This window comes from Somniosus microcephalus, unplaced genomic scaffold, assembly GCF_052327205.1.
Source record: "Somniosus microcephalus isolate GS21.2 unplaced genomic scaffold, FLI_Smic_1.0 unresolved_chr2, whole genome shotgun sequence".
Classification (NCBI taxonomy): Eukaryota; Metazoa; Chordata; class Chondrichthyes; order Squaliformes; family Somniosidae; genus Somniosus; species Somniosus microcephalus.
The window spans coordinates 78,954,133-78,967,349 of NW_028225180.1; the positions used below are offsets into that span (position 1 = coordinate 78,954,133).

General features: G+C 49.0%; 1 protein-coding gene across 1 annotated transcript in view; it reads right to left on the minus strand.

The window, feature by feature from the left end:
* LOC147092855 (solute carrier family 22 member 6-A-like) overlaps positions 1-13,217 on the minus strand; it is a 143,121-nt gene that overhangs the window by 36,063 nt on the left and 93,841 nt on the right. The window contains exon 5 of the mRNA XM_085976112.1: positions 2,514-2,637. Within this exon, the coding sequence (XP_085832238.1) occupies positions 2,514-2,637 (124 nt within the window). The remainder of the gene's footprint in view (positions 1-2,513; positions 2,638-13,217) is intronic.

Consider the following 13,217-nt stretch of genomic DNA (forward strand, 5'->3'; position numbering starts at 1 on the left):
CAGTCCCCGCACTTGTCCACAAGGGTTGCAAGAACCTCGAATCTATTGGACAAGTGCAGGGACTGAGGCTCCTCCAATGCTACCTCCTGGATCCCCGTACCTGCCTCACTCGCAGTCACACCCTCCTGTCCCTGACCACGTGTCAATTCTAAAGTATTTCATCTAAGGGGTGTGGCAGCCTCCTGGAGCAAAAGGTCCAGGTAACTTTCTCCCTCCCTGATGTCTCGCAATGTTTGCAGCTCGGACTCCAGCTCCTCAACTCGGATAGATCCGTGACTTAGTCTTATTTAGAACTTGATCTATCAGATACAATTAGAAGAACTGACGGATTCTATAGAAAGCTTTTTTATTGAAAAACATGGGCGTAAGACCAAAGTCCATTGCATAGGACACCACCAAGGTGGAAGAATAAAAGAGAAGATAATGTAATTCAAAAAGGAGTGGTTTTAAACCCCTTCAGATTGGAGTAGCATGGAAAGACTGAGGGAGATGAAGATAAAGAGTTCCACAATGATGAAGCAGTGGGAAAAAAATAATTAGAACCAGAGACTGTAAATTGAGTGTAGTTTTCAACATAGTGAGAATGTGTAAAGAAATTTCACCTCATCTCCCCTCTAATTCTTCTGCCAATTATTTTAAGTCAGGGTCCTCTGTTTACCAACCCACCCGCAAGAAGAGAGGAAAAAGATGCAAGGCATTGTATTTGTAGGTTTAGAAAAAACAAGAGAGGAAAGTTCAGGAAAGCAACGACAATAATATCGATAAAGTCAGAGAGAAGAAAGGCCAAGAAAGGTCAGAGGTAAAAGGGAAACTGCTTCTCAGATGACATTTTTTCCTGTATCCTGTCAGGAGGGCGACAGAGATGTTGGAGAACCTCCCCAATACAGGAACAGTATTCTAGTCTTGAAAGTATTTGGCCTAGAAATTCAGTGGGCTGCGCCACCCGTTAGCGCCCAAAGAGGGCACTTAGTGGGTTTTGTGCCAATGGCCACGTCTCCCGCTAAATTTAGCGGGACGCGAATGGCGGCGCTAGCCGTTAGCGCTGCGCCGCCACCGATGATGTCATCGGTGTGCGCAGCGCCCCGCTACCGCCCCGATCGCGAAATTTGGTAGCGCCCCCTGCTTTAACGCCGGTCGCAATTTGCGACCGGTTCAGGGGGGGCCTACCTGCGGCGGTTGAGGTGCGGGGCGGCCATTTTTTTTGCTGGCCGCCTGCCAGCACCTCTCCGCGCCGCCGTCCCCGGCCTCCTGAGCACCCCCCCACCCCCGCGTTGTGCCGGCTGTGTCCCAAGAGTCTGGCACTTCTCCTCGGTGCCGGTCTCTTTTGCCGGCACTCGCGATCGCCAATCGCGCTGCAGCGGGCCCCTCCCCTTTAAGAAGGGGAGGAAGGCCTGCAGTACCGCAGTGTGCCATGCCGCAGCGTGTGGCACTGCGGCACGTTGCGCTACGGTTTTCAGTTGCAGCGCCCCAAGAGGGATGCAGGGCGCCTCGAGTAGCGCTGCGCTTCCGTCTGGGGCGCTGAAACTGAATTTCCGGCGGGCGTTCGCGACTCCTTCCGGGGCGGTACTTCCGGCGCCCTGGCGAGACTGGCGCCCCAAACGGGGCGCAAGTGAATTTCTAGGCCTTTGGGTTTTATGGAGAACTAAGAGTTGTTGAGGGAAAAGAAATGTTTGCCATGAATGAGAAAACAAAGCTTCTTGGAGGCAGTTTAGTTATGGAGGAGATGTGGAGTTCTATTCAAGGCCAGAGGAGATTGAGTTAATAGCGCCATAGTTGTTGCGGATATTTTCTTAATCTACTACATAATTACAAGTATGATATTATTATGCATGTATTTATATGCTAGCAGTCCTCCCTGTTGTGTTGTCTACTGTAGGTCAGAAGATATGCTAAATAACAACAGAAAATGCTGGAAAAACTCAGCAGGTCAGGCAACATCCGTGGAGAGAAATTTGAGTTGACGACCCGAAACGTCAACTCAAATTTCTCTCCATGGATGTTGCCTGACCTGCTGAGTTTTTCCAGCATTTTCTGTTGTTATTTCAGATTTCCAACATCTGCAGTATTTTGCTATCAGAAGATATGCTGTTTTACAAGGACAGGAATATTATATCATGTAACACACAATGTATTATTCTGTTGCTAAGGTGCAGATATGCTTAACTGAGCCTATTCTTTTAAGACTGCAAAGTCCAATTTGCTGTATATAGGAGCATCCCAAGGTCAATTGACCGATATCCTATGGTTAGCTACTGTTAGTGAGGGAAGTTTACACATTGGCAGGTGCTTGTATATTCCTGGCTGCAGGTCAGAAGAAACCACTTGCCCCTTTCTGTTTATTACTTTTGACACTCTGAAGTGTGATGTCTTCAGAGAGGAGCCCAAGAATGTCAGTAGAAAAAATGGTGTCATCCTATTACCTTCACTGTGTAAAGAGATTAAAAACACCAGTTCCATGGTGCACTGAGCGGGGTGAGTAAGTGTAAAGCATTTCTTTTAACATCAGCACTTACTGCGATGGTGAGTTTTTCCCCTTCTGCCTCCTTGCCGTTCAGTTTTGCCACCCTTTTGAGCTGTTTCAGAGCCACATCAGGCTTGTCATTTAGAATGAGCCAACGAGCAGACTCTGGGAACCACCTGTGAAAATGACCAGGATAATTAGGAATAGCACCGCAACAATAAAAGATCTCTCAGATAATTTAGGAGCAGAACAGTCTAGTATTGGAGTTGCATTAATCGCTAATTAAACTTAATTGCTATAAAGAGATACGCTAGATTCTCAGTACTATTTCACCCTACAGGACTTCCCTTGTTTTCCCAATTTTCTTCCTTCTCCCAGACGCTCCTGAAATTGGCAACTCATTGTGGAGTATGGTTGTACAGGTGTCAGAAGCCTCCTGCAGTCTCATGCAAGTAATCGGTCTCCATGTGTGAGCACTGACAGTGAATGCTGGTCATGGGGGCATCCCAGCTAAACCCGATTCTAACCTTACTCGACATCAACATTCATGAGCTTTCTGACATGGCTCAGAGAAGGTGACCAGCACTAGGAAGCCTGGATAATATTTCATTTTCTCCAAAGCCCAGTGGCACTGTGGCCGATTGTAGTGTCCCTGTTGCCTCAGATTAAATCAACTAGTTCAGCACACGCCAGGGATTGAAGCTCAGAATTTCTGGTCTGTGTGGTTTTACTGCCGTAAATACAGTTGAATAATGTTAATTAGCTGCACCCAAGGGCAAATAAAGTCTGAGTTGGTTTCATCTAAATACAGCCCTGACAAAATGGCCAAAGTATCTCAATACCAGAGTACTGAGCTTTGATGGCCGAATGGCCTTTCTTTTCTCTGACTTTTCTTATGTCCTTTGGCTCCATTCCTATGGGACCATGAGAATATCACACTTGTAGATTGTGGTGGTCAGGGTTGAAGAGTGTAGCTTGTACGATCAGATTGATATACTGGAGTTTTCACTTGGTTAAGTACGGGGACTGGGGGGGGGCGGTGGTCAGTAAAATTTCAGAGTTGTTCATCTTGGAAGTTTTGCCTGTGGTTACTCATTTTACTCAACAGATTCCTTAAGGTCCATGGCAGTACAAATTCTACTTAGTCAGTTGGAAGGAGTGGGTTCAATGGACTAAATGGCCTTTTCTCATTCCATGCTTTCTTTTTTTTTTAAATCCCCCTTTACTTTATCTCTGCTCATGCTGGGGTACAGTTCTATAAGCCCTTTGGATCCTAGCCCAAGTGGTCATTCTGCATTTGTAACCTTAGGCAATGGGTCTTGAGAGGCTATTCAACTGAGCCCAGTCTTTTTGGCTAACCCATTGTCCAGCAGAGGGTCAGTGGATCAAAAGAGGAAACTTGGCTGCTTTTTCCCCTTCCTAGCCCAGGAATACTAAGGCTAATTGTAGTTCACACTCCTACAGGTGGCCCAGATGAGATCAGACAATTCAGCACAGAATGAGGATTAAAGCTAGGACCTTCTTGGCTCAGCACCAATACCATCACACCCACCGAGCCATCAGGAATGCCTTTTATTAAATACATGGACTGTATCGTATTTAGAGAGACTGTTAAATAATGCTGCACGGAAGCAATCTTGATTTCTCAAAAGCAAAGGTGAGAATTTCAACTTGAAACTAAATGATTTTCATTTTTAGCTCATCCAATGTTTTGTGGTTGAGATTTTACTTACAAGGCTTTTCACTGTCAGATATACACCCCTATACTTTCAACCTAATTTTTTCCCTGTCTGTAAGGCCCTGACTCACACTGGGGTACAGATCCAAGGATGCCAAAACCACTTGGGTACCTCGATTTATTTGCTTATTTTTCCTTCAGTTCCTTGAATTGAGCCCTTTTAAAGTCATGTACCTGTCTCCTGGTCTTAGGTATTTCTGACTCCCAAGCTGCTACGACTTCCATTTGCTGTACATTTTCTGGGTCATTTACAAATACAAAATGAGCATTGCCTCTCATAACTTCCTTGGCACACTGGGTCAGCTCTGACTCCAAACCACTTGGGAACCCCTACTTAATGTTTGGTTGATTGAAGTCTCCCATTAAAATATTTTTTCCATTTTTACATAGCCTTCTTATCTCTTCATAGAGCAAATTGTTCTCTTTCTTATATTGGCCCAGAAATTCGGGTCCCAACGCGTGAGTACGCACGGGGTACTCACGCGTGGACCCGATGGATGTGCCGGTTTCTTGCATGCACTGCGCATGCGCGGGAAACCGGCACTTCCATTCCTCTGAATGAAGGGGTTCAGAGGTCGAACGCGTGTGCGCGGGAGTCTGCGCGTGCGCTTTGAACTTACATTTTTTTTACAGGTTTTTCCGTGAGGGTAAGTCTTTAGATTTCAGAAATGTAAAAACCAGGCATAAGGCCTGCATTTTAAAAGGTAAGTGATCAATTAATTAAAATTAAAACATTTTTTCCACAGGTTTATTGGCCCAGAACTTGGTGTCGGGGGCTTGCCGCGCGTGCAAGCCCCCGATGTGCACTTACCCGGCGCGCCGACATCTGAAACCTGGCCCGCAGTGGATTTCCTGTCAGTGCCCCGGTTCTGATGTCGGCGCGCTGTGCTAACCTGACCCAGCGGCGTAGTTAGTGCGATGTGCCGGCTGGGATCAGGTGAGCACTGTTCAGCCAATCAGGGGAGGGGAAACTTCATTCATAAGTTTGAGAGTAAGAACTGTCAAACTCATGAGAAGTACTGCACCCCAAAACACTACTTAAACTTTAAATAAAATTTTTAAAAACATCCCAATCATTAAATTAAGTATAAATAAGTTTAAAAAAATAATTTAAACAATTTTTTTTTTGAAAAAAATAAATTTTTAATAAAAAGGGTCTAAAACTAAACTTACCTTATTGTAGATTCTTTAAAATAATAAACCTGTGGAAAAAAAAATTCTAAATTGCACTAAAACACCACTTACCTGTAAAAATAAATACTTGCGTGTGCTTTTTACAAGCGTAAAGACCGGAGGCCTTTAGACATGCGCAAATCCCCCAAAACAGAGGAAATCCAAGACGCACGCGCTGCCCCCTACAGCGCACGCGCTAGCCTCTTCACCTCTTGGGTTAGAGGAGAGGAAATGCCGGTTTTCAGCGCATGCGCTGTGCATGCTGAAAACCAGCATTTCCTCCGGCCAGACGCGTGAGTACCCCTTCCGTACTCACACGTTTGGGGAGGAATTACTGCCCCATTATTTTTAAATACTTTAAAGCAAGGTAAGTTTATTTTCAGCCCCGTTTTTTTATAAAATTATTTTTTTCAAAAATTTAAATTATTGTTTAAAATAGTTATTTAATGTAATTTATAGTTTATTTAAAAAGTGTGATTTAAAAAAAAGTTATTTGAAGGTTTACTGTTATTTTGGGGCCCGTATATTCATAAGTTTAGACAGGTCTTCCTGTCAATCTTATGAATGGGCTTTTCCCTCCTCTTATTGGCTGCCCATGGCTCACGTGATCCCAGGGGACGCATCGCACTAACTACGCCCCTGAGACACGCAAGCACACCGCGCCGGCAGCTGGGCTAGGCCCCGGAGCGGAATTCCATGGGAGCCCAGAGCTCAACTGCCGGCGCGCAAGGTATGTTGTCCTGGCAGTCTACAGGATCCACTAGTGTTAACTTCCTTATGTTGTCCTGGCAGTCTACAGTATACACTAGTGTTAACTTCCTTATGTTGTCCTGGCAGTCTACAGTATACACTAGTGTTAACTTCCTTGTGTTGGCCTGGCAGTCTACAGTATACACTAGTGTTAACTTCCTTATGTTGCCCTGGCAGTCTACAGTATACACTAGTGTTAACTTCCTTATGTTGTCCTGGCAGTCTACAGTATACACCAGTGTTAACTTCCTTATGTTGTTCTGGCAGTCTACAGTATACACTAGTGTTAACTTCCTTATGTTGGCCTGGCAGTCTACAGTATACACCGAGGGCTAAAAATTCGGTTCCGCCGCGCCAGGTCTTTAGCGCACACCCGGATGCCCCTAGCGCCCGCCTGAAATTCAGTAGCGCCGCCCCAAGACGGCGGCGGGCGCTATTGCAGGGTTTGGACGCCTCGTTTGGGGCAAAGACTGTCAGTTTCCGGCGCCCAGCTGCCGCTGCGGCAACCGATGCGGTGCGGCAGGCTGGGGTACTGCAGGCCTCCTCCTTCTCTTAAGGAGGAGCTGCCTGCAGCCGTGAGATCGCCGATGGAATCCCCCGGCAAATGAGCCCGGCACCACGGAGAAGTGCCGGGCTCGCGGGAGTCACACACCAATGCCGCGGGGGGGTGGTGCAGGAGTCCGGGGATGGAGCTGCGGGCAGGCGGCCGCCGGAAAAGCGTCTGACCGCCGCTCCACCTTTATGCGCCGGCCTTTCGGAGCTGCAATGCACCGTTTTGCAAACACTGTTTGCGGCCGCAACTCAATTTGGCCATCGGGACGGTTTATCATTGGAACCGGGGCGCTGCGCACACCGATGACGTCATCGGTGCCGGCGCAGCGCTAACGGCTAACGCTGATGTTAGGGACGAACTCAATTTCGGGCGTTAAAAACTTACGGCGCAAACCCACTCTATAGCCAAAAAGTGGGCGCAGACGCAACTGAATTTCTAGGCCCTAGTGTTAACTTCCTTATGTTGGCCTGGCAGTCTACAGCATACACTAGTGTTAACTTCCTTATGTTGTCCTGGCAGTCTACAGTATACACCTAGTGTTAACTTCCTTATGTTGTCCTGGCAGTCTACAGTATACACCTAGTGTTAACTTCCTTATGTTGTCCTGGCAGTCTACAGTATACACGAGTGTTAACTTCCTTATGTTGTCCTGGCAGTCTACAGTATACACTAGTGTTAACTTCCTTATGTTGTCCTGGTAGTCTACAGTATACACCTAGTGTTAATTTCCTTATGTTGTCCTGGCAGTCTACAGTATACACTAGTGTTAACTTCCTTATGTTGTCCTGGCAGTCTACAGTATACACCTAGTGTTAATTTCCTTATGTTGCCCTGGCAGTCTACAGTATACACCAGTGTTAACTTCCTTATGTTGGCCTGGCAGTCTACAGTATACACTAGTGTTAACTTCCTTATGTTGTCCTGGCAGTCTACAGTATACACTAGTGTTAACTTCCTTATGTTGTCCTGGCAGTCTACAGTATACACCAGTGTTAACTTCCTTATGTTGGCCTGGCAGTCTACAGTATACACTAGTGTTAACTTCCTTATGTTGTCCTGGCAGTCTACAGTATACACTAGTGTTAACTTCCTTATGTTGTCCTGGCTGTCTGCAGCATACACCTAGTGTTAACTTCCTTATGTTGTCCTGGCAGTCTACAGTATACACCTAGTGTTAAATTCCTTATGTTGTCCTGGCAGTCTATAGTATACACTAGTGTTAACTTCCTTATGTTGTCCTGGCAGTCTACAGTATACACGAGTGTTAACTTCCTTATGTTGTCCTGGCAGTCTACAGTATACACTGGTGTTAACTTCCTTATGTTGTTCTGGCAGTCTACAGTATACACGAGTGTTAACTTCCTTATGTTGTCCTGGCAGTCTACAGTATACACTAGTGTTAACTTCCTTATGTTGTCCTGACAGTCTACAGTATACACTAGTGTTAACTTCCTTATGTTGTCCTGGCAGTATACAGCATACACTAGTGTTAACTTCCTTATGATGTCCTGGCAGTCTACAGTATACACCTAGGCCTAGAAATTCACTTGCGTTTGCGCCCAATTAGGGGTGAAAGAGTGGGTTGCGCCGGAAGTTGCGTCGCGCCCGAAATTAGGTTGGCCCTAACATCGGCATTAGCCGGTAGCGCTGCGCCGGCACCGATGACGTCATCGGTGTGCGCAGTGCCCCGGTACCGCCCGAAACCACGCCGATCCCCATCTTCAGTAGCGGCCGCCTCATCCGTGGCGGCCGCTAACAACATCGGGAGACCGGGTCCTTACAGCCGCCTTAGTGGGGCGCTTTAAGGTGGAGGTGTGGCCGGCCGCTTTTTCGGCAGCCGCCTGCCCGCGCCTCCTTCCCCGGCCTCCTCCACCGCCCCCCCCCCGCGGCATTGCCGGCTGGTTTCCGTGGAGCCCGGCACTTCTCCGTTGTGCCGGGCTCTTTTGCCGGCACTTGCAATCGGGGCTCCGGCCGTTGCAGGCACCTCCCCCTTAAGAGAAGGGGGAGGCCTGCAGTACAGCAGCCTGCCGCACCGCATCGGGTGGCGCAGCGGGACCGGCAGCGCTGAAATTCACTTTCAGCGCCCCAAGCGGGGCGGCCAAACCCTGGAACAGCGCCCGGTTCCGCTTTGGGGCGCTGAACGTGAATATGGGGCAGGCACAACTGGCTCCGCGGCGGGCGCAAAATTTACGGCGCAAACGAGCTGGCGGGGCTATACCCAATTTCTAGGCCCTAGTGTTAACTTCCTTATGTTGTCCTGGCAGTCTACAGTATACACTAGTGTTAACTTTCTTATGTTGTCCTGGCAGTCTACAGTATACACCTAGTGTTAACTTCCTTATGTTGTCCTGGTAAGTCTACAGTATACACCTAGTGTTAATTTCCTTATGTTGTCCTGGCAGTCTACAGTATACACTAGTGTTAACTTCCTTATGTTGTCCTGGCAGTCTACAGTATACACCTAGTGTTAACTTCCTTATGTTGTCCTGGCAGTCTACAGTATACACCTAGTGTTAATTTCCTTATGTTGTCCTGGCAGTCTACAGTATACACTAGTGTTAACTTCCTTATGTTGTCCTGGCAGTCTACAGCATACACTAGTGTTAACTTCCTTATGTTGTCCTGGCAGTCTACAGTATACACCTAGTGTTAATTTCCTTATGTTGTCCTGGCAGTCTACAGTATACACTCGTGTTAACTTCCTTATGTTGTCCTGGCAGTCTACAGCATACACTAGTGTTAACTTCCTTATGTTGTCCTGGCAGTCTACAGTATACACTAGTGTTAACTTCCTTATGTTGTCCTGGCAGTCTACAGCATACACTAGTGTTAACTTCCTTATGTTGTCCTGGCAGTCTACAGTATACACTAGTGTTAACTTCCTTATGTTGTCCTGGCAGTCTACAGTATACACCTAGGCCTAGAAATTCAGTTGCGTTTGCGCCCACTTATTGGCTATAAAGTGGTTTGCGCCTGAAGTTTTTTATCGCCCGAAATTCAGATGGACCCTAACATCGGCGTTAGCCGGTAGCGCCGCGCCGGCACCGATGACGTCATCGGTGTGCGCAGCGCCCCGGTTGCAATGCTATTCCGGCCCGATGGCCAAATTCAGTTGCGGCCGCCTCGCCCGTGGCAGCCGCAAACAGCGTTTGTGAAACGGGGTCTTGCAGCTCTGAAAGGCCGGCGCATAAAGGTGGAGCGGCGGCCGGCCGCTTTCCCGGCGGCCGCCTGCCCGCACCTCCCTCCCCGGACTCCTGCACCACCCCCCCACGGCATTGATGTCTGAGTCCCGCGAGCCCGGCACTTCTCCGTGGTGCTGGGCTCATTTGCCGGGGGAATCCACCGGCGATCTGACGGCTGCAGGCAGCTCCTCCTTAAGAGAAGGAGGAGGCCTGCAGTACCCCAGCCTGCCACACCGCATTGGGTGCCGCAGCGGGAGCTGGACGCCTGAAAGTGACATTCATCGCCCCTAGCGAGGCGGCCAAACCCTGCAATAGCGCCCGCCTCCGTCTTGGCCCGTCGCAACTGAATTTTAGGCGGGCGCTACTGGAATCCTGGCGAGCGCAAAATTTCGGGCGCAAAATACCTGGCGGGGCCATACCGAATTTCTAGGCCCTAGTGTTAACTTCCTTATGTTGTCCTGGCAGTCTACAGTATACACTAGTGTTAACTTCCTTATGTTGTCCTGGCAGTCTACAGTATACACCTAGTGTTAACTTCCTTATGTTGTCCTGGCAGTCCACAGCATACACTAGTGTTAACTTCCTTATGTTGTCCTGGCAGTCTACAGCATACACTAGTGTTAACTTCCTTATGTTGTCCTGGCAGTCTACAGTATACACTAGTGTTAACTTTCTTATGTTGTCCTGGCAGTCTACAGTATACACCTCGGCCTAGAAATTCAGTTGGTTGCGCCAGCCGGTAGCGCCTTAGGAGGAGTAGATGTCGGGCGCTAGGCGGCTAGCGGCCGGGCGCAGCGCAATCTGCGCCTCGCCCCAACTTCACTCAAGATTTAGCGGCGGCGCAAAGTCTTTGCGCGCGCTCAGCTGCGCGCGCAGATCCTGACGTCATTTTCTCGTGCAACGCCCTTTGTGCGCCCCAAACCGGAAATTCAGTCGCTTCGCCCCATTGTGCGCTTGGCGCCCCTAGCGACTGTTACAGTGGAACGGTGCTCAGTCGATGCGGGGCGCGGGGGGCGCAAATTAAAGGGCACTCCTCCTGAACTATAAAAGGCTGCCATTTCGCAGCACTCCTTCTTGAGAGACGGATCTTTGCAGAGAGACCAAGGTAGAGAGCTTTCTGCTTTGGCTCATCACTCGGACCGGTACTTGTGGCTTCAGGCCACAGCTTTCCACTTGTCTTTGCCTTCATTGACATCTCATTGTTTGCCAGCATATTATGGGGGCTGCAATGGGTGTAAACGCTGGCTTTCTCAATTACATCCAAAGGGCTCACAGACGCCGTGAGAGAGTGGCAGCCCTGGCTAGACGGAGAGGGGGCAACAGGCGTCGGCAAAGGAGGCCTTACCCACCCAGGGTATACCGCCAGCAGTTCTCCTATCTCAACATGTCTGAAGAGCAGTGTGCTCGGAGGCTGCGATTCCGAAGGGAGGTGGTCACAGAGATCTGCCACCTGCTTGGCGGTGATCTGCAGCCACAGCTGAGGTGCAGGACGTCTCTGTCGGTGGCAGTGAAGGTGACGGTGGCTCTCAACTTCTATGCCACCGGCTCCTTCCAATCCGCTGCTGGGGACATTGCCAACATCTCCCAGTTCGCTGTGCATTGCTGCATCCGCCAGGTCACCAATGCCCTTTTCCAAAGGAGACGTCAGTTCATCTCCTTCTCCATGGCCCTTGCCAAGCAGCAACAGCGTGCAATGGGCTTTGCAGCATTCGCGGGCTTCCCCATGGTGGAGGGCGCCATTGACTGCACGCATGTGGCTTTGCGGGCACCTCTGGAGAATGCCGAGGATTACCGCAACCGGAAGGGCTACCATTCGCTGAACGTCCAGCTGGTGTGTGACCACAGGCAGCTCATCCTAGCTGTCAATGCCCGCTTTCCAGGCAGCAGCCACGATGCCTTCATCCTGCGACAGACTTCTGTGGCAGACATGTTCCAGGCACAGCCTCACCCACGAGGATGGCTTATCGGGGACTGTTGTGTATGTAACCTGTTCCACCTTAAGAGAGCTTAAGCCTGTTCCACCTTAAGAGATGTACTACTTTCTCAGGCTGCTGTAGACGTAATACCGGGGGTGAACACACCGGTATATAAGCACTGTGCAGTAATCTTGTATTCAGTGTAGTCCCTACCTCCAACCAGTAAAGACCTGTTTTATTGTTACTGATTAAGTCTGAGTATTAATTACTTGAACAACTCACAGACTTAACACTGGCGACGAGTCAGATTCTTACCCTGCGGCAGTTATTCCACGGCGGCTTCGTCCACAGACAGGACGTTGAAGAGAGGTTTCAAATCTCACCACCCCACTGGAAGCGACAGGCATTAGGACCCTGAAGCCTCCATCAGCGACTGAAAACTGGAGGACAGAAGACATCCTGCAGCTTCTTTTTCAACCTCGGTGGTGGGTAAGCCGAGCAGCGTTGGCTGCAAAGACAGGGCTGGGGGAAGTCGGAGGAACAAGGGCGATCGGAGATAAGGGCCATCGATCGCAATCCCTGATAAGGGCCGCACTCGGGCTGAAAGGCGCAGCGTCGGCAGACACTGAAGGCGCGAGAGCCGCGGTGAAAAGCGCGGGCCATCGATCGCGGCGGAGATAAGGGCCGCACTCGGGGCTGAAGGGAGACGGCGTCGGGGGACGGGTGAAGACCGCCAAGCGCGGGAAAACCGCCATTTTGTGGGCGGAGGACGACGGCAAGAGCGGGAAGCCGCCATCTTGGATAGCAGTAAAAAAAAAATCTGAGAAATTGCAAATCTGATAAAGTACTACAATGCCTAAACACGGGAATATTAGCAACTTTGATAGTGACATCGAAGATTGGGCCATATATGTTGAACGAGTTAAAAATTATTGTAAGGCCAATAAAATTCGTGAGGCTGATAAAGCACTAACATTATTAAATTTAATGGGTGCGAAGACATACGGACAATTGAAACACCTGTTATCACCAGATGAACCGGCGGATAAGACGTTCGATGAGATTGTTACTGTCCTGAAAGATCATCTAAACCCCACGCCGCTGATGCTAGCAGAACGATTTAAATTTTATGACAGAAGGCAGCTACAGCATGAAAGCAATGCTGAATATTTGCTGGAATTGCGTAAATTAGCGAAATATTGCCAGTTTGGAACGGGACTGACAGATGCACTACGAGACAAATTTGTGTGTGGTTTATTTAAACAGGATACACAAAAGCGACTGCTCGAGGAGAATGAGCTGACGCTTGAGAAGGCGGTCACTATGGCAGCAGCACACGAAGCCGCAGCGAGAGGCATGGCAGTAATGCAGCTACGGTCACCGGAGCTCAGTGCACACAAATTGGGTGTGAGTTCTGGCAAATGTTATCGTTGTGGAAAGACAA